This window comes from Saimiri boliviensis, chromosome 1 (assembly GCF_048565385.1).
Source record: "Saimiri boliviensis isolate mSaiBol1 chromosome 1, mSaiBol1.pri, whole genome shotgun sequence".
NCBI lineage: Eukaryota > Metazoa > Chordata > Mammalia > Primates > Cebidae > Saimiri > Saimiri boliviensis.
Window position 1 is genome coordinate 182,704,748 of NC_133449.1, and position 26,683 is coordinate 182,731,430.

The window sequence follows — 26,683 nt, forward strand, 5'->3', positions numbered from 1 at the left end:
GACCTGCCCTCTCGCTCCCTCAGTACTCCCCAGCCTTCCAAGTGCAGCCCAGGAAACTCTGTTCTTAGGCACACTTTTGAGAACCGATCGAGATGCTCTCTGAGAATGGCATTATCTGTTTTCCATGCCATCCACTTTGCACTTAGATGATCATTTTTCTTTATTTTACTTTTTGCAGAGACGGAGTCTCACTATGTTGCCCAGGCTGGTCTTGAACTCCAGGCCTCAAGAGATCCTCCAGCCTTGGCCTCCCTAAGTGTTGGGATTAGTGTGAACCATTGTGCCTGACAACTAGTTCGTAATCTTTATATATGTTTGCCTTGTTCTGTAATTCCCAAGTGAAAGTGAATTTCATAGATGTTAGGATGCAATGACACTCTGTTGATTTCAGCAGAGTCAACAGAAGGTTTTGTATATGTATGACAGTCATCTGTTTGACAGACGCATTCTGATTTCAGAGGTGAAAAACTGTGCACCCCGAGTCATAATAATGTTGAGACTGATACTTACAGTAATAATGGTAACCTCTCCTTTTGTGTGGAAACCAGAATTCTCTTTGTTTTGTTTTGTTTTGTTTTGTTTTGTTTGAGACAAAGTCTCACTCTGTCACCCAGGCTGGAGTGCGGTGGCATGATCTTGGCTCACTGCAGACTTAGCCTTCCCTGAGCTCAAGTGATCTTCCCACCCATGTAGCTGGGACTACAGACACACAACACCATGCCCGGCTAATTTTTTTGTATTTTTGGTAGAGATAAGGTTTCATCATGTTACCCAGGCTGGTCTTGAACTCCTGAGCTCAAGCTATCTATTCACCTTGGCCTCCCAAAGTGCTGGGATTACAGGAATGCAATACTGCACCCAGCTGGAAACCAGCACTCTTATGTAGTATTACAGGACAGTAGATGATCACATCCTTTTTAGAGATTAGTCTGGCAAAGTGTAATAAAGTCCCTTTACCATAAATTCTTCTTTTAGTATTTCTTCCCAAAGAAATAAATATGTGTGTCTGTCTGTGTGTGTGTGTGTGTGTGTGTATACACATAAAGACAACAACCATTCATAAAAGATAAATAGCTAACTCATTAATAATACTTAGTATGCCCACAGACACTGTTCAAGCACTTGCGATAGATTAACTCTCATAGTGACCCTATGAAATAATTGCTGTCCCTATTCTGTAGTTGAAGAAATTGAGATCCAGGTGACTTGCTCAAAGTTACGTAGGTAGCAAGGGGTAAAGCATACACCTCCTGCCTCTAGAGTCCGTGTTCTAAACCACTGTATTTCACTCTCAAAGCTGTAAGGATATTTATCCTAGCACTGATCATAATAACAATACATTGAAAACAACCTAGTTTTCCAGGAATAGGAAACTGGCACAAAAATTTTGGTACAGTCGCCAGGCGCGGTGGCTCATGCCTGTAATCCCAGAACTGTGGGAGGCCAAAGCAGGTGGATCATGAGGTCAAGAGATCGAGACCATCCTAGTGAACATGGTGAAACCCCGTCTCTACTAAAAATACAAAAAATTAGCTGGGCATGGTGGCATGTGCCTGTAATCCCAGCTACACAGGAGGCTGAGGCAGGAGAATTGCCTGAACCCAGGAGGCGGAGGTTGTGGTGAGCCGAGATCACGCCATTTGCACTCCAGCCCGGGTAAGGAGTGAAACTCCATCTCAAAAAAAAAAAAAAAAAAAAATGGTACAGTCATGCCATGGAATACTAACTATTAATTAAACGATTTCATAGAAGAAGGTTTTATGAACTAGAACAATATTTATGATATTATAATTGTAAAAAGTAGATTTTAAATAGGCCAGGCACAGTGGCTCATGCCTGTGATCCCAGCACTTTGGGAGGCTGAGACAGGAGGATCATTTGAGGTCAGGAGTTAGAGACCAGCCTGGGCAACACAGAAAGACCCCCCACATCTACAAAAACACAAGAATTAGCCCAGTGTTGTGGCTTGCACCGTAGTCTCAGCTACTCTACTCAGGAGGCTAAGGTGGCAGGATCACTTGAGCCCAGGAGGATGAGACTGCAGTGAGTCATGATCGCTTCACTGCACTTCAACCTGGATGACGGAGTGGGACTCTGTCTCAAAAACAGACAAACAAACAAGAAACAATGCACCATATAATTAAATTTTAGTAATACGCCAGAATGAACCAGAAGAAACTGTTATTAATTTAGGTAAAGATGGTCAAATATCAGCGATTGCATATGGTTGAAATGAATATCTGGGGAAAAGAGGGAAAGGATTAAAATGAGAGAGGCAGGTACAGTGAAATGGCATCAGTGGGTATCTCTGGGTCTTAAGATTACGCATGATTATTCTTTTATTCATTTGGTTTAACCAGGTTTTCTAAATGCTTTACAGTAAATGTGTATTCTTTTTGGCAGTAAAAGAAAAGCAAGCAGTAAGGTTTTTTAAATGGTTCTATCTGCTGGGCATTTACATCATGCCAGGTTCTGTGCTCTATGCTTTACATATCTCTTCTTTAAAAAGGAGTATATGTGTAGGTTTGTTACACAGGTAAACTCATGTCATGGGGGTTTGTCGTACAGATTATTCTATCACCCAAGTACTAAGCCTAGTACCTAATAGTTACTTTTTCTGATCCTCTCTCTCCTCCCTCCCCCCACTTGCTAATAGGCCCCAGTGTCTGTTGTTCCTCTTTATGCGTCCATTTGTTCTCAATATTTAGCTCCCACTCATAAATGAAAACATGTAGTATTTGGTTTTCTCTTCCTGCTTTAGTTTGCTAAGGATAATGGCCTCCAGCTCCATCCATGTTCCTGCAAAGAACATGATCTCATTCTTTTATATGGCTGCACAGTATTTCATGGCGTAGCTGTAGCACCTTTTCTTTATCCAATCTGCCATTGATTGCCATTTAGGTTGATTCCGTGTCTTTGCTATTGCAAACAGGGCTGCAATAAACATTTATGTGCATGTCTCTTTATGTTAGAATGATTTGTATTCCTCTGGGTATATATCCAGTAATGGGATTGCTGGGTCAAATGGTAGTTCTGCTTTCAGCTCTTTAAGGAATCATCACACTGTCTTCCACAATAGTTGAACTAATTTACACTCCCACCAACAGGGTTCTCCCTTTTTTCTGCGATCTTGCCGGCATCTGTTAATTTTTGGCTTTTTCATAGTAGCCATTCTAACTGGATTACACCTATTTCTAGTCCTCGTGACAATTATGAAAAGCACATAGAGGATATTTTGGATTAGAATGTTTAGGTTAAATGTCCAAAAACTAGTCAGTGGTGGCATCAGTATTGAAACCCAAGACTTTCTGCACACAAAAAGTCAAGGGCTTTGCATGATGCCATTCTGCTCCTGAAGTACTGAAATCACATGTTTAGGTTAAGTATAATATTCCACCATTATATTTTTCCTCTAAAATGAAACCAGCACTCTTTCTAAGGCAGAGCAACAAATGATTAATGATTCACTGAGTAAGGCTTTGAGGTCAGTCAGTATTTAGGGACATTGAGAAAGAAATTACCTCAGTAGTGAGAATATAAGACATTTCTCAAAGAAAAAATAAAATTAAGGAGATAGCCAGATTTGAAAAGCTTCTAAAAGTTGATAATAATTCTATGTAGGCTGGGCATGGTGGTTCATGCTTGTAGTTCCAGCACTTTGGGAGGCTGAGGTGAGCAGACTGCTTGAGTTCAAGAGTTTGAGACCACCATGTGTAACATGACAAAACCCCATCTCTACAAAAGATACAAAAATTAGCAGGATGTGGTGGCCTGCAGTTGTAGTCCCAGCTACTCAGGAGGCTGAGGAGGGAGGATTGCCTGAGCCCAGGAGGTTGAGGCTGCACTGAGCTGAGATGGTGCCACTGCACTCCAGCCTGGGTGACAGAGTGAGACCCTGTCTCAAAGTAATAATAATGATAATTCTATACAAACAAAAAAGCCAGAAAGCTTGTAATGAACATAGTATCAATGCCATTAGCTTTAAGAGTATATGGATCTACAAACTAAGCCAGTGTATTACCTGGCATATGGCCAGCACTCAGAAAATATCTGATGAATAAATGTGAATAATGAATGTGATTATGAATGTAGAGCACTGTAACTTTCACAAGCAGAGAAACCCATAAAATCATCATCAAAATTTTAGGTACATTCTTCTCTCTTAATCTGCCTCAAACCCTCGGCTCAATTTTCCATGCAAAGGAGATGAAATAGATAGTGGAGGGAGAGGCTGATATATTGAGTTTCTGACATGTGCTAGGCATTGTTACTTTATGAGTGACATTACGCAGCTATATTTTATTTAAACCTCACAATAACTCAATGAGTTAGGTATAATTATTCCAATATTTTTATTTGCAAAATGGACTCAGACAGTAATTTGTTCAAAGCCAGTTGGCATTTGAGTGGCAAAAGCAAGGGTTCAACCCAAAACCATCAATGTAATGTCTCCAAAGCTGCAATCATCCCATAAACCACAATGACCAGCCCAAGAAGTGATGGTCATCAATTACAAAACCGGAATTAGTGCAGGTTAACTCCTGGTTTTCAAAGGGGTACATTCTAGAACAAATGTCTCACAACAGTTTATCTGAGAAATAATAGTTGTTTGCTTAAAATGACAGTTCCCAGGCTTGAAGGTGTGGCAGCAGGTTCATCAGAATAGTTCTGATAAGAAATATCCTATCATGTCCATAATCACACATGTATCCAAAAAGTACAAGACATTAGAAAAAGCCTTTGAACACATGGAGACAGTCTAGCAAATCTCTTATGTACACATAGACAAAGAACAAGAAAGGGAGCATGATTAGAGATAAACAGAATTGTTAAACAGAGAGGTGCTCTGGAGGAAGAAGGGTATATTAATACACTGTCTCTTACAAAGGACTCCATCAGCAACCAACCAAGCAACTGATAAAAATAGATGAACTCATTTTGTCCTTCAAGAAAGAAGTGATGTTTACCATCATGCTCACCTTCTTACAAAATTCCTCAATCACTAGCTGGCGCAAGGAGGGACTGTAGCCTCTTTACATTGGCTAGACCTGGGCCCTAGCTGGCCCACAGCCAATTCACTGCTATGGAACCTTGGGCAAGTCCCCAACCTTTATTTTTTGTAAAATGAAGATGGCGGAACACACAAAAACTTTTTTTAAATTAAAATTAAACACTTTTGGTTTAATTTTGTTAAATTAAAATTAAACACTTTTTGGGTTTTAATTACACAAAAAGTACTTTTGTTACGTGTGACACTGCACAGATCTAGTAACAGCAGATATTTTATTCCATGATTTGCACACTGGGATGTCCCAACCTAGCAAAAAGAACGCCCTAGAAAAACATCCTCCAGCTGTATATGAAGCTGCAAAAACATCTCTGACCTTGGTTTGTATTATTTGTTTGTCTTGAATGAATCATTCATGCCAGAAAGGACAACTTGGTGCTCACAATGTGAAATTTCAAAAATAAAATTGCTCAGTAAATCTGTAAAGAAAAAAATAAGCCTTGGACTTTTCATTCATTTTTACAAAGACAACCAGAGTGAGTTCAGGCCTGCAAGGAAACCCAGAACTACTTCACACTTAGTCTTCATTGCCAATTAAAAACTGGGGTTTAGATATTTTCTGCTTGCTGATGACTGTATGTCCAGAGGTATAGGCTTGCATATGGGGTTCGGAAATATAAAAGGAGAAATAAACAAAAATCTGATTTTCTTACTAATTCCCACTTTCGCATAAAAATACATCATAAATAAAATCTGGAGAATATTGCCAAATTGGTAGGCACCAAATCTCATTGCCTTGATTTTTCTTCAGTTTATCTATGTCCATGATTCACCAACTAAGACAACAGAAGTAACCTTGAAATGCATTTTGAACTGTAAGATACTTGTGAAAGCAACTGGTTCTAAATAACAGATAGCAACAGAAATGCCCAGTTCTGTGTATCTATATTAGGTATAAACAAATCCTAGATGAACTGAGCAGGTTAGGTGTTTTTTCTTGTTTGTTTCGTTTGTTTTTAGAGAAAGGGTCTTGCTGTGCTACCTAGACTGGAGTGCAGTGGCACAATCATAGCTCACTGTAACCTCTAACTCCTGAGCTCAATCGATCCTCTCACCTCAGCCTCTAGAGTAGCTGAAGATACTAGCACATGCTACCATGCCCAGCCAATTTTTTAAAAATATTTTGTAGAGATAAGGTCTCACTATGTTGCCTAGGCTGGTCTTGAACTCCTGGCCTCAAGCAATGCTCTTGCCTGGGCCTCCCAAACTGCAGGGATTATAGTCATGAGCTACCACACACAGCCAGGCGGTTGTGTTGTTGTTGTTTTAAAGTCTTGGTTAGAGCCTTGGGACCTAATTGTTGAATTATATAGGGGTCAAGAACTTTAAGATAAATCTCTGCTAGATACTTAGAGTGGGAGAACATATCGAATCTTAGAACTCAAACTTATCATAAGGAAAGAGATGTTCGCTTATAATACACAAATAATCCTGCTAGTGTTACTGTTTGAAGAAACTAACACTAAATGTCATCCAGGCACAGTGGCTCATGCCTGTAATTCCAGCACATGGCAGGTGGACCACCTGAGGTCAAGAGTTCAACACCAGCCTGGCCAACATGGAGAAATCCTGTCTCTACTAAAAATACAAAAATTAGCCGGGCATGGTGGTCTACGCCTGTAATCCCACTGCTCAGAAGGCTGAGTCAGAAGAATCACTTGAGCCAAGATCATACCACTACCCTCTAGCATGGGCAATAGAGTGAGACTGTGTCTCAAAAAAAATTATTAATGTCCAGTTATTAAAATTGCATCAAAATCAGTATATTACTGACTTGACAATATATATTTACATGAGGTTTAGCTATAATGTTCCCCAGGGACTTTAAACATAGGAAAATCAATTACTATGAGAGAAATATTAATAGGGAAGAAAATTCAATACTTTATATTCTAAAACATATGCAAAGTACAAATAAGCCACTTTCAAGAAAATATCTCTACAGAGTGTCTTTTAGAGGAGACCAAGATAATTTTTCATGGTCTCAGGATAGAAAAACATGGTTCTTCCCGAAACATACACCCTTTCTTCTTAAGCCTCAATTCCCTCAGGGTCTTTTATCTCCCTGTGATTTCATTCCTTGTGCTTCAGGCTAACAAGGCTGTGGTGTGTCATTCCCTTTGTTAAGGGCAGAAGAAAAGATCCTCAGTCAAAACATCAAGCTCTTTAAAAATAAAACAACTTTGTAAAGCTTTTCCATCCATGAAGAAGAACAATAAAAATGTATTTCCCAGATCCTCTGAAAGCACTAAAACGCCATGTCCTTCACATGTCAAAAACCCTCCGGAGAGCTGACAGAGTGCCAATGATCACCGTGGACAGCCACCCAGTGCTGTTCATATTAATTTTATTCAGTGGCTGAGGGAGAACCTTTATTCTTCTTTTAAAAAGTTGGTTAAATGAATTTTCAAAGCATAAACTGTCATTTTATAACTTCAGTGTATGCTTATCTCAAATTATGAATCAGAAAAAGTGGTATGAAATATTTATTCTCCATTGTGCTGAAGTGCAAATGTTGATGTATTCCTGCAACAATGTATTGATGACCCTATTGAGGGTGCAGGAAAATCTCAAGGCTACAACTTGTAGGCTAAAATTACATATTTTGCGGGGATTACATTCATTCACTGACGTCAGAAGAATAATAACAACCTCAGGAGCCCTTATAAGATGTCTTACTGTAAAAGGTCTTGTCATGTTTTCATTCTTTTGATCATTTATTCTTTTGTTAAAAATTTCTTAAGCATCTTCTTTGGCTACGAAGTTCTATTTATTGAACACTTATTACTTGCTCCTTACTAAGACATGTACCATAGCTAAGATTTCTTTATCTATTGGAAGAGACTGGCCCACAGTGATATTTATCACAAAAGAATGTGCTAGGTGTTATAAGACACACATTGCTGAGGAACAGAGAGGACCTATGTCAATGTACCTTTGGGCAGAAGAGAGAAAGGAGAGGGAGAGAAGGTTTCCCCAAGGAAGTAAGATTTGAGATGACTATTAAAGGATAAGCATTCAGGACCACCATTGTGAAAATGCTTATTATCTTCCATCTGGACATGTGAGGCTAAAGGATACAGGCTTTCAGTGACTTCCCTAAAATCTCACAGAAAGAAAAGTAGAATCCTCAATGCTAACTGGATGGTCTGAAATATTTAATATAGTTTTCTAGAGAAAAAAATTTAAACTATGGTACTATGGGAGACCACAGATAAAACTATAACAAAGGCTCATGTACACACAGCAGAGACTTAACTGTTTGTGAGCACTGTATCACATTTGCTTCATCATTGAATTCACGAAATAAAACGCGGCAGATAGAGTTCTATCTGGCTCCTTTGTGCCGGGTTCCTAACTCTTTCCCTACCCTTTCCCCAAAGGTAAATGCTGTGATCATTTTAACGTATGTCCTTCTAGTCTCTCTCTCTCTGTGTATGTATTTAAAAATAAGCTATAGAATTATTTTATTTATTTATTAGTTTTATATAAAATGTTTATGTTGCTGTGAATCTTTTGTTTTTCACCCAATACTATGATATTGAGATTTACTTTTTATCCTTATTTATTTATTTTTGAGACAGGATCTTACTCTGTCTCTGAGGCTGGAGTGCGGTGGCATGATCCTAGCTCACTGCAGCCTTGAACTCCTGGGCTCAAGCAATACCCCCACCTCAGCCTCCTTGGTAGCTAGGACTATAAGCTAATGATACATCTGCTAATATAATGGAATGTTACATACCAGCTTATAGTAATGGAGTTTATTATTATACTATAAAGTGCTGTGTAACATTTCACTATATTAACAGCACCAATAAATTTACATTTTCCCATATACACAGACATTTTTAGTTGTTCCAAATTTTCACTACTAAAAAGATGCAAATAATCTATCTCCTAGTACATGTTTCCCCAAAGTATATAAGCAAATGATAAAGAAGTAGATATAAAGTTGCTGGATTACATGGCTCATACATTACAATTCTACTCTAGACATAGTAAAACTGATCTCTAAAGTTACTCTGCCAATTCATCTTCATGGAAGTGGTATATAGAAGCTTCCCTTCACATCCTTGGCAACACTTGACTTTTTAACCATTGCCAGACTTCTTAACCATTGCCAATCTGATGGTGAGAAATGATATCTTATTTCTTTATTATGTACTTTCTTATTATTACAAAGATTAGCATATTGTCATGTTGATTGGTCAATCAGGTTTCTCACCTCTAAATTACCTTATGTTACCCTTTGCCTATTCTAAAGTTCAGAGGTTTTTTCCTTATTGATTTGTGGGGGTTCTTTACATATTTTATATAATAATTATTTGTATGTTACAAAAATATTTTCTAATTTCTCACTTCTCCTTTAACTTTGCTTATATTATCTTCTGTCTTTAACATGTTTTAAATGGTGTGGTCTAAATATTCCAAAAACTAATTTATGGCATGGGTACATCTGCTTATGTTAATACCAATTTTACCACATAAGTTTTTTTTTTTATTTAAGTGGCTGCCTTTCTTTAATGTATGAACAGAAATTTCCCATTATACACTAACATCAAGTTCAAATCAATTCCATTAAAATTTAGATTTTCTTTATAAGTTACCTGCCTCCCCTAGTTTTATGAAAAAGTAGTGTGTAGTACATTTGATTTTCACAGAATTTTAAGATGACACCATTTATCTATGGAGCAAGAGTTTCGTTCTTTTAACCGCTACTGTTTGTCCTATTGGGATAGTCTTTACAACCAAGATAAATATTATTGTCTTTTTACTTCTGCCCTTTATAAGTTTTATCCAACTCAGGAACACTTAATTTTATCCAGGCTATAGGCACAAATATTCAAACTCATTAAAAATTAACTAGGCTGTGTATGAATTTTAAAAATACTTTGATCAAAGAAGGAAAGAGAGTGATCAGCTTTTGGAGGGAAATTCTGACATGAGGAAATTTTCAAGTGTTTTAAAAAGTTCTTTAACGCAGTCACAAACAATAAGATGTCAGATATAGCCATGAAAGAAACTGAATTATAAAAATAAACCACAACAGGCTGGGCATGGTGGTTCACACCTGTAATCCAAGGACTTTGGGAGGCTGAGGTGGGTGGATCATTTGAGGTCAGGAGTCTGAGACCAGCCTGGCCCACACGGTGAAACCCTGCCTCTACTAACAATACAAAAATTAGCCAAGCATGATGGGCGGGCTCCGGTAGTCCCAGCTACTCAGGAGGTTGAGGCAAGAGAATCGCTTGAAACCAGGAGGTGAAGGTTGCAGTCAGTCAAGATCATGCCACTGCACTCCAGCCTGGGTGAAAGAGTGAGATTCTTGTTTCAAAAAAAAAAAAAAAGAATAAAAAATAATAAACCAGAACACCTAGTTTTAGCCAATGGACAATATAAGCCCCTGAGACATGATGCATGTGGCTCTATTAGAATTGGGCAGTAGCTCAAGATAATAGGTGAGGGCAACAAGGGGGTCTACAGCACCATCTAGTACATACCAACACTTCACTCTGAGCACAGAAGCCAGCAAGCACATGGGTACAGTCAGAAAATTGTTTGTATATGTTTCATGTATATGTTTATATGAAAGAAATTATAAAGATTTATGATCCAATATTTCTGCTCCCTATACAAACATTCTTTTAAACTGGGCTGTTATTTCCTGCTATTTATTTGATTAAAGAGGAGTCTAAAAAGATTAATGAAATTCCACTGATTGCTATGTGATTAGAAATAATTTGTAGTCTGCATTTCTTTGCCTAATTTCTTACTGTTCATATGCCATTTGGGTACAAATTAACAACTAAGTTCTACATCCTCACATAGAATTTCCACCTTGAGAAGTAATATAAGAAAGTTTAGACAGCAAAATTGTTAAGTATTCTCCACTGAGACAAGGGCTGATTTTCAAACACCTTCTTTAGTCACGGCGCCACCATTTCAGAAGTCACTCCTCCATCTCAGTAATAACTTCTATGTTTACACTACAATCTACTCTCTCTTGAGGGTGGAGAACTTCCAGATCCACATTTTCCTCAAAGTTAACAGAAACCACACCTTGTACATCTTGCCTGACTTCTACAATTTCATTGCAGCTACCAGTCTATGGCCAGGGAATCTTCTTCCAAGTCATGAAGAATGAATGTGTCTACACTGCACATAACCAAGGTGAGTCCTGAAGCCACAGGAGCCTAAGGAAACTCAGGCCACTGAAGGAAAGATTCGCATCATGCCTTGCTGTCAAAGACTTTTGGTCCCTTCCTCCCTGGCTGCTCCAGATGCTTTGCTGATTTGTTTGTTCCTATACTTCAATTCCTCTATCAAAATAAGAGCCACTGGAAAGAAGAGGCAGTGTCTTACTCATCACCCATATCTCATTTTTATATCTGTCACCGCTCCTGGCACATTTATGCCTTCATTCCTTCCACCCACAAATACTTATTAAGCATAACCATGTACCCAGAACAATGCCAAACATTCAGTGATAGCTACACAGCAGGAATAAAACAGACAAAATTCATGTTTTCATGGGGCTTACATGCTGGAGGGGAAGGTAGACAAGAAAAAAAAAACAGTAAACAAATCAAATATTTTTTGAAAGTACCTATTGAAAAATGTTATAAAGGAGATGTGATACAGAGTAATGGGGCATACCTTTTGCATATGAAGGTCAGAGACAGTGTCTTTATGGTGGTGGCACTTAGGCTGACTAATTGACCTACAGAAGCCAGCCCTGTGGCCAGGCGCAGTGGCTCACACCTGTAACCCCAGCACTTTGGGAAGCTGAGGTGGACAGATCACTTGAGGTCAGGAGTTCAAGACCAGCCTGGCCAACACGGTGAAATCCCATCTCTACTAAACATACAAAAATTAGCCAGGCATGGTGGTAGGCACCCATAATCCCAGCTACTCAGGAGGCTGAGACGTGAGAATCACTTAAACCTGGGAGGCAGAGGTTGCAGTGAGCCAAAGTTGTGTCATTGCAACTCCAACCTGGGAAACACAGTGAGACTCCGTCTGAAAAAAACAAAACAAAAAAAGAAGCCAGCCATATAAAGAACCAATGAGAAGTGTGTTATTCTGAGCAGAGGAAATGTCAAATGCAAAGGCAGAAATAAAACTAATATGTTCCATAAATGAAAGGCAGAGGCTGAGCAGTGTGATGTCCTGAAAGGTAGAAGGATGAGAAGGCATCAGGGAAACAGGAAGGAACAGATCACACACAGCTGGATGAATCGTGGTCAGGGCTTTGGAGTTCATTTTAACTGTAAGGGGGGATTCGGCCGGTATGGGGAAGGAGAGCAGCGTGCTGTAAAGTATGTTTTTACAGGATAACTCTGGTCTCGCTCTGGTCATAGAGAATTGCTCTAGCAGCATCTGAGGAGGAAGAAGGGAGACCAGCAAGGAGACTTTTGCAACCAACAGTTTAGAGAGAATGTGGCATGGACTGCAGCAGCAGCAGCAGAGATAACAAGAAGAGGTTGGATTGGGTTATATTTTGGAGTTGAACCAACAAGATTTGCTGAAAAATGAATATTGCACAAAGTATCAAAAAAAAGAAAAATCAATAAATGACATGGAGTGGAGTTAAACAACATTTAACAGCCCAGTCTTATCTTTACAATCACTGCATATGAACTCATTAGCACATGTAATTTAAACATCGTTAGTATTCTCTCTATGCCAGAAGCAAAATAAACTAGACATGATTTCATCTGGTAAGGATGAAACCTTTGTGATCAGAGGTTGGAAAGAATGCACCAAACAAACAAACAAACAAACAAACAAAATAAGACCTTACTAGGTCTCTGTCTGGGAAATCTCATGACAAGCAACAAAGAGAGGCTCCACTTAAAGCAGGGTATAGGGGGCTTGGCATGGTGGCCCATGCCTGTAATTCTCAACACTTCGAGAGGCTGAGGCAGGAGGATCCTTTGAGCCCAGGAGTAGGGACCTGCATGAAAGACATGGGGAGACCCTGCCTCTACAAAATAAATAAATAAATAAATAGCTGGGTTTGGTGGTGTGTGCCAGTTCTCCCAGCTACTCAGGAGGCGGAGGTAGGAAGATCACATGATCCTGGGAGGTCAAGGCTGCGGTGAGTTATGGTCATATCATTGCAACTCAGCCTGGGTGACAGAGTGAGACCCAGTCACAAAAATAAATAAGTAAATAAAAAAGGATGTGGCCTGTGGGACAAAAGCTATCACAAAGGGCTGCCCCATCTGCTGTTCAGTCAAAAGACTGGGCCATGTGTGAAGAAGTGTGGTGTAAGCTATGTTTGTCACACAAGGAATCGTAAGTACCATATACTTGTCGTTATTACACTGCCAGGCACGGCACTGAGCACTTAACATGAGAATACATTTAATCCCCACAAACCTATGAGTATAATATATATTCTTATCTTTGTTCAAAGCATGAGGAAAGTAGGCACAGAAACATCACAGAAAGGACAGAAGCTAGGATGATGGCGATTCCATTCCAGGACGGGTGACGGAGGGTAGTGGTAGTAGTTCTCTGCCCCCTCCTGAAAGTGGCAAAGAACAGTCCAAATTTTGGACTCCATGGGAAAGGCAAAATCAACAGTTTCTTTCTGTGACCTCTGTCAAACTACTTGGATGGTCCATCAGTGAAACTGCCTTTGGGACAGTTACGATGAACCATTCAGAACTCAATCCTTCCCAGCTCTCGTCATCATCCTGCCTCCAACACCAGTGAAACCAGCTGATCTACTCTTATTCTTGCTGCTCCATCAACCTGATTTCTAAAGTAATTCTGACGGCGCGACAGGCCTGTTAATGACTTACAGCGAGGACTGGGCTCCCAGCGTCTGCTCTCCTCAGACAGCATCGATCTCACCATTGTTGCCAGTCAATAGACCTTTATGGCAGACTTTGCTAGGAAATATGTCAGCTTTTGTGCCTTAATATCCTCCAAATGGATTCCTCCATTTGAATATCCTGCAGGCAAAGTCTTATTACTTTCTCCACGCTGTACATCATGCCTGCTTTACACAAAAGGTTATCAGTGTTCCTTATGCTGCACCTGAAAATGTTTGAGCTAGTCTTGCCCTCTAGGCATATTTTCACTGCTGCCAAGTATATTTAACCGGAATGCTATTAGTGACTCAATAAAACCCAAGTTTGGAGTTTCTGGACCAAAGTTAATTTCTATTTTTGCCTCTATGTGTTTCTAATGTCAAAAGCAAAGAGCCCGAGGGACAAGCATTTGAAAACCATAGGCTGGCTGATTTAGGACTCTACTGTTTGTGCCCGATAGCTGTAGGTGAAAGAGATTTCTCTATAGACGTGTGGGAAATTATAAACAGGATTATATGGATTAAGAAAAGAAACATGCTATTGCTATTCATACAAAAGGTGTAAAGGGTTTCCAACACAAAGAAAGATCTTAGGAGTTGCATATACATGTTGATTCAAGTAAGTCACACATAAATTCACAGACTTGAAAAGGATAATAAATAGAATCTGCCCCAACATTCACAAGATTATGAATAAGCAAAGTCCAGATGAGTGCCGTTATGAATTCGTCATCTCTAATATTAATGGGCCCTCAACATCTCTCAGAAGGTTTATTTTCCTAATTGCCTGGTATTGTCTGTCCCTGTCTCCTGTTCTTATTCTCACTGTTGCTGACTCTTGCTACTTTCAGTAAACCTTCTTTCCAACTTCCGGAGGCTCCATACCACCGTGATTAAAGTTACCAGCTCTGAATGAGATGCAAGTTTGGTTCCACCGCTTACTAGATATGTAAATTTAGTCAAGTCACTTAATTGTTCTGCACCTTCGTTTCCTCATCTGTAAACTAGGAACAAGAACTGCAACCATCTCATAGTACGTTATGGCCCTTAAGAGAGGTAAGTCCTGTAAAGCTCTTACAATGATGCTTGCATGCCAAGTGCTCAGTTAAAGTGAACTATTACTGTCATCATCATCAGTGTAACCATCCTTAATGGCCCCTTTCATATCAGCAGACTCTCTCTCCTGCAAGTTTTATCAACATAAAAAAGGTCATCTGATACAGACTTCCTCAGATTCTCCTCCCCATCGCCCACCATCACCCCTGACAGCTAGAAACCTGTTTATACCTCTTCTGGCCCTGCTTTTCTTCCTCGTTCTATTGGGAATGGGAAGTACTCCTTGCTAATCTCTCCGTCAGTGCTCAGGATCCCATCCCACCTCCCAGCTGTCTGTCTTCTCAGGAGCCTTGTTCCCTCTATTCTGCAATCCGCTCTCTCAACCCCGTTTCCAGCTTCTCTCTCTTTTCTTTCACCATCTTTTCAGCTTCTACATCTTTTTCACCTTAAAATACAGACAAAAGTATGAAAACAAAGAATTTTTTCTTGACCCTACGCTTACTTTTAACTATTTCTTTGCTTCCTCTCCTTGGCTTCTCAGAGAAGTTTTTGGAAGAGCAGTCTATAGCAATCTGTGTTCTGTCCCCAGCTGTACTCTTAGCGCTTTTCGTCCTTGTCCACTCAGAAAATCTCTCACCACCTTATCCAACTCCACCCAGTTTCCCCTCAATCTACCTCTTCTACGGAGGCAGTTCTCTTTCTGTCACTTTAGCTTTCACCCAAGCTATGAGGTCTGTCGGAGCAGCAACCATTCCTGATTTGTTCCTTTAACCCCAGCATCTAATGCTGTGCCTTGCACACAGTAATAATTCAATGAAAGTTCACAAAATGAACACATGAATGACCTTCTCAGAATCATACAGTTCCGTCAGTCTAATTAAATGGAAGCTTTACGGTGCTTCAACCACATGCCAGGCACAATGGAGAATACAGAGATTAATAACATATGGCCTTTGCCCTCCAGGAGTTATCATCCAGTGATGGGAGAAGAGGAATGGAGGATTGATGCAGGGGCAGATAAATTGATGGGGGGAAGAACAGAACTAGAGCAGGAAAGAGGGGAGGGAAGAAGGAGATGGAATAAGATAGATTAATGTTATTCCCTCGTAAAAGCTAGGGTATGCATTAGGATGCCAATGAAGGTAAAATACATGTGTGCTTTTCAAAAACAAACATTTAAATCAAATTTAAAAAGAAGCAATATGTTTAAGACTAGTCAAATAAATCATTATTTCATTCCAGGAGAACAAACTTTGTACAGTTCTCTGACATGCCTGGTTTTTTATACAGAGAATATACTGAGACCCAGGAAACCCAGGAACACTGACTGTATGTCATAGGCAGGAACCCTTCCCTTAGCTGCCAAGGTAAACAGACATATCAAATCTCAAAGAGAAGCTTTTGTGAAACTGGACATTTGAAGGTATTTGTCAGTCCCTTAATTGCCCATGTATTTTAGAAAGGAAAAAAAAAAAAGATAGCTAAGTATGACAGTTATCAATTTATTACCATGTGACCATTTCAGACTACTAATGTCAATAAAAGGAGTTAATCTTCTGGCTGGAGTGACTGGTCCAAACTATCAAGGGAAAATCTGGTTGCTGCTGCACAAGGAGGGAAGAATTATGTCTGGAACCCAAGGATCCTGTGGAATACCTCTTAATACTCCCATGCCATTAATAAAGGTTGACAAGAAATGTCAACAACCAAAATAAGGCAGGACAAGTAGAAATGCAGATCTTTCAGGAACAAAAGTTTGAGCCACTCCACCTTGGGGTAAAGAACCCCAAGCAACTGAAGTTTGGGCTGAGAATGGGGGAAATATGGAATGGAAAGTAGAAGAGGGAAGCCATAGATATCAGTTACCACCCTGTGACCAATTACATGAAAGAAGTTTGTAGTAGCTTTTAATGTTTTTTACTTGGTTGTTATATGTGTTTGTTTATTTTTATTTGCTATTTTCTTGTTTTCTTTTTGTTTTATATGCTAGTTGTTGCAAGTTAATTTTAGTATCTAGAAAACAGAATATTCAATAGAACTGTGACTTAATTTGAAAAAAACTTAATATAACCAGCAATGAATCCAGTGAAGGTTGGGACTTGCATCTCCTCATTTTGGGAAGAGTATGAGCATATTCACGTCTAAGATGAATTACTATATATTGTGTAGAAATGCAGGGGTTTTTTATATGTATAGGAATGCACATGTGTGTAGAGGGTGCATTTAGGAGTTGAGTAACTAAAGGAGTGTACTGCAACAGTTATCAACTTATTGCCTTTCAGCTCTAAATTTATCCTTCATTGCCTTCTCTGCAAAAATGGATACGTGCCCTTCAAATATTTTTCCATTGCCAGTTGACCAAATGTTAAGTATTTTCAACAGGGGGCGCTAGAGAGACATCGCAAAGGAATTTTCCACTCTAGTTTCACTGCACTCAGACTAGCACTGCACTAGTGCTCTTAGCTCCTAAAACACCAAGCTTCTGGAATGTAAGCACAGTGTCAATGGCTTCTCCAGTACCTGGCTCCTGGAGCACCTATGGCTTTCCCAGAGCCCTGTTTCTGTAGCACAAATTGCTTATACAGAACAAGGCTCTTGCAGCATGGACAGCTTCTCTAGCATACAGCTCCTGCAGTACACTGTGGCTAGCAGCACCTATCAGCCAACAACTTCCCCTTTTTTGTAGCAAAGTACTTCTGGTGAGACTTTTCCATGAAGAATTTTTTTCAAAAGTTCTAAAGGGCATATTTCCAGCAAGTTCTCCTAGAATAGTATCACAGCAGCCTCTCTGGATCTGAGTGAGCTGTGGCTATGCCCTCTCCAGCAGGTCTGGATCACACCCTTAATGGGGTTTCTTCTTTGGACATTCTATCTCCACCCTAGGGGTAGTGGTTGTTTCTTATATCTGCTATTCCTATATCTGTTAGAGATCTATCTAGTTCTTACTAGCCCATCCCTAATTACTCCAATCTACTGTTACAGTTAGTTAATAATTCTTTATATTAAACTTTTTCCTTGCAAGTTACTCTGTGTCCTAGTAGCAATGAGCACACCAGCACCTAGATCTTGGTTTCTAAACACCATTCTACAATAAAAGGTACCAAGACTCCTTTAAAAAATGGTTCATTTTAAGGCTGCAGAAGGAAAAATAAAAAATGAGTCTGGAGTATCTTCTAGCACCAGAAAGTAAGAAAGCACTCAAAATTGAAAGGATGAGTCACGTCAAAGGGATACAATGGGCCAGGCATGGTGGTTTACACTTATAATCTCAGCACTTTGGGAGACTGAGGTGGGTGGATCACCTTAGGTCAGGAGTTCAAGACCATCCTGGGCAACATGGTGAAATCCTGTTTCTACTAAAAAAATTAAAATTAGCCAGGTGTGGTGGCACATGCCTGTAAGCCCAGCTACTCAGAATGCTGAGGAAGGACAATTGCTTGAACTCAGGAGGCAGAGGTTGCAGAGAGCCCAGATCATGCCATTGCACTCCAGCCTGGGTGACAGAGTGAGACTTTGTCTTAAAAAAAAAAAAAAAAAAAAAAAAAGAAGGACACCATAGTCAAAGCTGGAACAATCCAAGCAACAAAATAAATTATGTAATACTGTTTTTAACCCAAAATGTCAAATTAATATACATGAGTCCTTACTGATATAAATAAATGTTTGAATAAATGCAGAAGAAACAAATCTTCCTTACAAAAAAATTCAAATAATATAGGTAGATATTCTTTCCTCAAAGACATAGAGCTTGTGTCCTGCCCTTCATCCCTGAAGGTAGGCTGGACTTAGTGCCTTGCTTCCACAGAATAGAGTAGAAGAAGGAGAAAATGGTAACTTTATGTGGAGAAGCCTAGTGTACTACCTTAACCAAGTGATGAAGGTTAACCAAGTAATGACATCAATGATATCACATGGATATCGTAATGAGAAAGGGCATTTCAACTCTGGTATTCTTTTCAAAACTCATAACCCAAGTCTCATCATGAGAAAAATACCAGACAAACCCTGATTGGGGAACATTCTACGGAATACCTGGCCAGTTCTCCTCTAGACTATCAAAGTCATGAAAACAAGGAAAGACTAAGAAACTGTCACAGACCAGAGAAGACAGGGTACACATGACAGTGAAATATAGTGCGTTGCCCTGAACTGGAACCTGAAAGAGAAAGAGGATGTTAGTGGAAAAACTGATAAAATCCAAATAATATCTGCAGTTGATTTAATAGTAATACACTAATGTCAATTTCCCAGTTTTGACAAACTAATGGTCATTTAAAAGGTTAACAGTGGGGGAGACTGAGTTTGAGCACATAGGAGCTCTCTTTGCCACGTTTCTATAAGTCTAAAAGTGTTCCAAAATAAAACAAATTATATTTAAAAAATTTTTTTAAATTACTGTGGTTCCTGTCTCCTGTTGGACCTTAAGTGATACAAGGAGCCAGTCTAATTATCAAGCAATTATTTTATGGTTCTAATGAACACCACCAAATTGATGCAAAACAATAACCAAAGAAGAGGGTACATGGAAATAGAATCCTTAGAAATTAGGCCATTTAAATTCTGCTAAGTAATATTACTAGACCACAGATTTTGGCTCCAGAATTATCTTGTCAAGAGTGAACAAAATGATACATTTCCTGATATTAGGTTGATTGCCACAGACAAAATCCAGGCAGCAAGACCCACATTTTCAGTTCAGCTCAGAATATCATTTTTTTACCTGCTTAAAAAGGTATCAAAAATGGTTTTCTCAGGACACCTTTAAACATTTCGGACAAATTTTGATGTTTATTTATGCTTTTGTTCATCATAAAGCCCAATAATGAGTTGTGAAAAAGAAACTAAAAGTTGCGTCAATATCGTATTTCAGTGTTAAAAGAGTATCTGTTCTCAGAATTCTAGAGTCTCCATTAAACTCCAAAATAAAGGAACGGTTTATTTTCTAGAAGGTCCTAATCAGTTCTAGAGAGTCTGAACCTTACGTAGGCTTTTGTTTTGCTAACACAAACACTCTTCAGTGTGCGCCCTTAGCTCGAGGTAGCCTGCAGTTGGTAGGACACAAAGTATGAATACAACTGAAGTTATTCTGTAGCATTCTTGCCCTGGAATTAGTGGCAAACCACAGAGTTTTAAATGACTAATACACTCACTCTTCCCTATCCCACTAGTTTATAATAATGTTATTTTTCTTCAAGATGTCTAAGCACAGCTGATTTTTAAGCTGGAAAAGTTAATGAAAGCAACATCACATTTGAGGCCAGTCGGCCAGAAAAATGGACATGAGCCAAATCCCATGTCCCAAACATTTCGCCTCAATGGCATGTGAACAAAATGCCCACTCTCCTCCTGATTTCCAACAGAAGCAAAACAAAACCCTGCAAGACAATTTTCCCCTGGAATTGAGAAACCTGACAGGGGCAGAAAGACACACACACACACACACACACACACACATCCAACACACACACACACCCCCAACACACACACACACACACCCCCAACACACACACACCCCCAATACACACACACACATACACGCACACACCCAACACACACACACACACAACACACACACACACCCAATACACACACACACATACACGCACACACCCCCACACACACACACCCAACACACACACACCCAATACACACACACACATACACGCACACACCCAACACACACACACACACACCCAATACATACACATACACGCACACACACACTCCCAGGCCACGTTTAAGGTACAGTAAAAAGGCTCTTTCACACCAACTGTTCTGTAAACAGACAGCACGGGGCTTCCCCTGGAGATGCTGCTTCAAGGAGAGCCAAGAGATCACAAGTCCAAAAAGGTAGTTCTAGCAAGATAAAATATCATCCCCCCAATTCCAAAGTAAGCAAGTAAAAAATTTTAAAATCAGCTTATCTAAATAAGTCCATTCAGACTAATTTCAAAAGATTACTTGGTGGTAACAAAGACAAATTTGTGCTGCCATGAGAACTTGCCAATTTTTTTAAAGTATTATTTTCTTTTTTAAAAAATGTAATGTTTCATGCACTACAATTTAGTTGTGCTTTAATTCCTTCTCACGTTTCTCAAGGCGAGAAAAGAAGTGTAAAAGAACAGGAAGTGGATGCAATTATGTGTACAGCAACAAGTTAACCAGAAGGTTTAGGTTTTAACTGTGAATTTTAGAAAAGCAACTGTATTACAGGACATTCCATCATATAATCTTCATGATAATGAATATGGGATTTTAGGTGTAGACTGCTTTTAGTCCAAAATACCATCATTTTATAATTATAATTTTAACATAATGAAGACAAATTATATACTGTGTTAGGATTTGATTTAACAAGTACCAAAGTGCTCATGAATTTTCATTTATTACAGATATTTCTCCCTAAAGTTACCTGAACAAGTACTCATTATTTGCATCTCAGAATTCAGAGCTAAAAAGATATGTTAGCATCGAAAATACCAATTTTACTTCTGAGTTAAAAACCAACAGGTGGTAAATTTTAATCACCAATAGAGTTTCTTAGAGAAATCAACAGGTAAAAACGGAAGTTAGAATACAATAGCTATGTTACCACCACGGCCTTACTGAGGTAAGGAATCTAGATTGCGGACCCTACTCTGAAAAACGCATTCACATCCACAGAAGTATGAGCTGTTGTATAATTGTTGAAATTTCCTTCTTTCCAAGAACTTTTCTTTATACTCAATTAACAAGTTATGTCTATGTACATGTACAGATTTAAAAGAAACGGTATGACCAAGTTGGACATGGCATTCACTCTGCTCTGTGTAGGGATGAAGAGGGAAAGCATGGCTCAGAGTCATCTGCAGACAAGGAGGCCCCTACAGCAAAAACATCCCAAGACAGACAACGACAGGTGGAAACTTACCACTGGAGCAGTTGGTCCCTCCCCAGCCAGGCTCACACTGACAGGTGTTTGGAGCAATACAGCGACCGTGGACACATTTATCAGCACAGTGGGCTGTCAGAGAGAAAATCAATCAAATAAAGTTGGCACAAGAAAAAAAAAAAGCCAACAACACAGCTGTTGCACATCCAAGTCTCAAGTATCACTTAAAAACAACATGCATGCTTGATAATTTTCTTCAATCCGTTCCTCAGTCCTCTTGCAGTCTGCTGCAGGACCAAACAATTCCCCTTCTTATTTTGATATCACCAAATAAATCCCATCATTTCCACTATTCTATTCTACTTCATGCTAAATTAGAAAAGAAGTTTCAAGGAAAATTGCCAAATTCACTCTTTAAAAAAAAATTATCAATGAGTATCAAATATATCCTTTTTGTTTCAGAGGTAGCCTATGTAGAGAAACAAACCACAGAGCAAGATAACAGGGCCTCAGGGTGACAGAGTAGACGGAGAGTATTATGATTGTGCATTATAATTTTTTTTTACATAATACATTCACCAGAAACAAGAGTCACACTTCGTTGTGAACATGTTATTCACAACTATGACAGCAGAATTGCATGCTCTTTTTCTGTGGACAGTATTTGAAAAATGCCACCCAGGTCCCTGGGAAACAGTAAATCTCAATCCTCTTTCATTAGTAAATATCTTAAGTGTACCAAGCCCTTGGAGGCAAAGGGGCATCACTGCAAACATGAGTGAATGAACAGTCTGATGATTTCCCAAATAGGCATCAAAATATGCTGTGCCAAACCTTAGCATTATCATTCATTTTGGTACCATGCACATTGGTTAAACATTCTTTCAAATATCTGGATATATGCATAATTTTGAGAACAACTTGAAAGAGCTTGGGGCTCAGAAACTCTAAAATTTTATTTAAGGGTGGGATGAAGTGCTCTGTACTTTAAAGATGCATTTTATTAGTGTGTGTCTTATTACAAAAGTAAAACAGGTGTACTGCCTAAATATATAAAACACCAATAAGTAAAATAAGCCATATCTCCAGTAGCACAAACGTAATATTATTGTGCATATAGAATCTTTGGGAATGTTTTTCCTACATAATTTTCTTCTCAAAAAAATAGAATCAACTTTTTTAATGTGCTTTTCCATCTAATATAATGGCAATGATATTTTCATGTCATTATTATTAATATATGTGATTTATGCACTAAGGTGTATATTATATATGTGTATACATACATGCATGCACACACACACAGTGCATATATTGTTGAACGAAAAATGACCACTTCTAAGGTCTTGATCATAAGATTTAGACATGAAGATATATAAGGGAGGGCATTTTAGATGAAGAGAAAGCAAAAGCAACAGGTAAAAAGAAAAACAAATTAAATAAGAAGTTCCGGTTGGGTGCAGTGTTTGGGACAATAGCTTTGCAAGGGAGGGAGAGAGAGAGAGAGAGAGAGAGAGAGAGAGAGAGAGAGAGAGACCCTGAAAACCAAGTTAAGGTGTTGGGGCTTTATTCTGAGAATTATCTAGGAATAGTTTAATTAAAGGTATACATTTGTTATAAGAAACCAATAGATAGAGGACACCACAATGAAATAAAGTGGCCATAAATTTTGGAAAATACAAGCTCTCTTGCTATCACCAGAATAACTCTTTAGCATTAGGCAATTTAGTGAGGAATATCAGAACTGGTGAGCTTGGGACCCCGGTCCAGGGTAAAATTTTCTAGAGTTTGAAGGAAGTGCTTAGCAACCTCATAATATTTGAGTCAGACAATTACATATTTAATTGTAATTAAAAGCAGAACTTGCCTGTAACTTATGAACACTCTGTCCCTGCATTATTTTAATTTTTGCTGTGGAGTTAAGTCAGTATGTGCCAAGTTCAGAGTTCAGTGTCTCCTTCCACCTCTAGGGATGTGTTTGAACTTGCAGTGTCATTAATTTGTAAGCACAAGGCTCTGTACTGTTCTTTTGTTAAAATTTAGATAGGTACATACCTAAAGCCAGCAAACTACCATACTTGAATGTGTGAAGTTCAACTAAATACCACAGCAGGCTTGGGTCTAACAGTGTAGGGTATGCTCTGGATGCTGTATCACGCTGTGTTAAATGGCAGCACGGGTACAGAGAACTCTCCCACCAGTGAGAGCTCTGGCACCCACTGTCAATATGTCAATACGAGAGGGTTTTTTCTCTTACTTTTCTTAGGTACTGATGGCTTTTATGTTTGCGACTATTCCAGTGAACAGTCTTCAGACCCAAGTTTACCAACTCTCCTTCTTCAACACATTAAAGCTACTAAAATTCTGTTTGGATATCTCCAGAAGTTTAAAAAATTAGATACTCTTTGCCTTTAATGTGAAACAAGACTTTTTTGACAGTGTGCATTTAAAACAAAACACAGAAATTGACTGTGGTGGCTGATGACAAGAAGTATTCCCCATGTTCTTGAATTTTACATTTTTGCATTTATTTAATAAATTATTCTCACCAGTTAACTTCACACTAAAAAAGTTATAAATTCAAATTCATTTATATGATAAATTTATATTAATACTACTTTGTTTTTATATCTTGGGCATCGATGTAAGATTTCATTTGACAAAAGAATTAATAGTACCATTTGAGAATTTGAAAACTGCTGGATTTCCAAAAAGCTAGAGTCCATCAGAGCAACCTAAAGTTTTGTATTCATCTGGGAATGAGCTGGCCTTGAAGGGAGAATGTTTCCGGTATTCTATGGACAGGTCTCAATTTGCTGCTCTCTCTTTCTTCTCTATCCTTTCATTTTTTTCACTTTTTCTCTTCATTTTCACTTTTTACAACTTATTGTCTTTCCTCACAAACCACTTATTTGATATACACCATAGAAGCTGCAGATTAAAATTTGGTTTTACTTGTAGTTGTGTTGACTCTTAATCCCAGGGTGACTCCAACTGAGTTCCACCTGAATCAATGGGTAAGAAAGGTAAGATTGAGCAAGTTACCCCAGCACTTTTCTCTAACATCAGAATCACATTTACTAGAATACGTAAATAAATGCATGATAAGTGAAGCGTATGTTCCAGAAAAGTAAGAATCAGAATTGCATATGTTTGGATCCCGATCCATTGCTTTTTATTGCTCTTATTTTGTGAACTCCAAAAAAAGATAAGAAGTAAATTTCTTTGTAGAATCAAAGGAGACCTGCTTCATAATGCTTTGAGATTGCTAGATAATCACACAATGGTCTCATGTGTGGTTCCTGATACTGGAAACTTTGTGTTTTATGAAATGAATTCTCAGAAGTTAAGTCAACTATAACAAATTTTTTAAATCTGTGATGATAATTTTAAAATATGGATTATTTTTGTGAAAACCTCTCCAGCTAACATTTGGCCAAAGTCTGAAACAAAATGTGGATGTGTCATTAGCAGAAAACAAATTTGCTTGTAAGTTAATTAGGAATTGGAAGGGGGAATCTGCTTCCCTAATGATTTCTTTTTTCCTAATTAAAGCTAAAACCAATGGAATCACCTCTGAGCATTGATGCCTAAAGGCAAATAATGATCTAAATAATGAGAAATATTGTTGGGATGGAGTCTAAAAGGAAAAAATGCAAAATCCTACTTCCATGATGCAGAATCTTCACATATTAGACTCCGTTATACAAGTGCCATCTCTGCTCTATGCCCTTTTCCACCATCTCTGGGCTCCCCCGACATCCAGCAACTGGCCTCATAAAAGATGGAAAAGAGCAAAGGGAAGCAGCAGAGGACAGAGTAAGCTATAGAACTCTCTATGTTCTCTGACATCCCAACTCACCAAGGTGCAGAAACACCGACTATGGTACATGCATGACACAGACACCCACTCCACCAGCAACAGATTAGCTGAGCTCAATTACTACCTCGGTCTTACCTCCCCTATTCAGCTTCGGATGCCACCCACTCTGGGTGCTGAGCTTCCATGACTAACATGCTCCACATGAAAAACTAATGTCGCCTAAGACATTAATTGTTCATATAGAAAACCCCAAAGTGAACTAGAAAAGAAAAAAGGGAACAGAGGTTCACCTGGCAAATGTTCAGTAGCTGAGCTATAAAGAATAGGTACAAAGGACCCATTATAAGTGCGGCTATTCATGGATGGGAATAGATATTTTATTCCCTACCTGTGTTCCTTTCTTCTTATTTTTAAAAGGGCAATTAAAAATAAGATAAACCTAGCAAAGATAATCTATCCAATATGATATCTGCTCTGCACCCATCTGTAAGAAAATCAGTAAACATCCTACTCTGAGTTTCAATCTTTTTTAGAGGCCAAATATAAGCTGAATCTCACCTGCACTCAGTATGCTGCTTCCTACACAGCAAGCTACGCGGGGCAGCCAAAACATCTTTTCCCTCAAGAACTAGGAGGCAAGAGACACTAATGAGAAGAACAGGCCATGTCTTTGAAGTGAAAGCTGTGGACAGTCTGTCTGCCTGATGGACAGGTGGGCACTGACATGATGACCCTGGAATCTTCTCTAATTAGGCTCCTGTTTCAGCCTTAGTTCCTAAATCCATTTAAATCCCATTACCAATGACATGGACCTCATTCCTTTTACTTGTAAATACTTGGCTTTAATACTGAGAGCCATTAACTATGCTCAATAGTTCTCTCTTCTGCCACATACAATTCCCTTTGGATTTTCACCTAGGAATGGCAAAAAAAGTGAAAAGAAGAGTAGACAAACTAAAGATTTCTTTATAAACCAATCATATAGCTAAAGACAGTACATATCGTTGTCTTAAATAATATATTTATTTAAATTAATATGAA

The 26,683-nt window shown here is 38.8% G+C and overlaps 1 protein-coding gene across 4 annotated transcripts in view; it reads right to left on the reverse strand.

The window, feature by feature from the left end:
* Nucleotides 1-26,683, reverse strand: part of MEGF10 (multiple EGF like domains 10) — a 172,470-nt gene that overhangs the window by 68,674 nt on the left and 77,113 nt on the right. For all 4 annotated transcript variants that reach the window (XM_010339202.3, XM_074381937.1, XM_074381945.1 and 1 more), the window contains exon 5: nucleotides 21,859-21,951. In XM_010339202.3, the coding sequence (XP_010337504.1) occupies nucleotides 21,859-21,951 (93 nt within the window). The remainder of the gene's footprint in view (nucleotides 1-21,858; nucleotides 21,952-26,683) is intronic.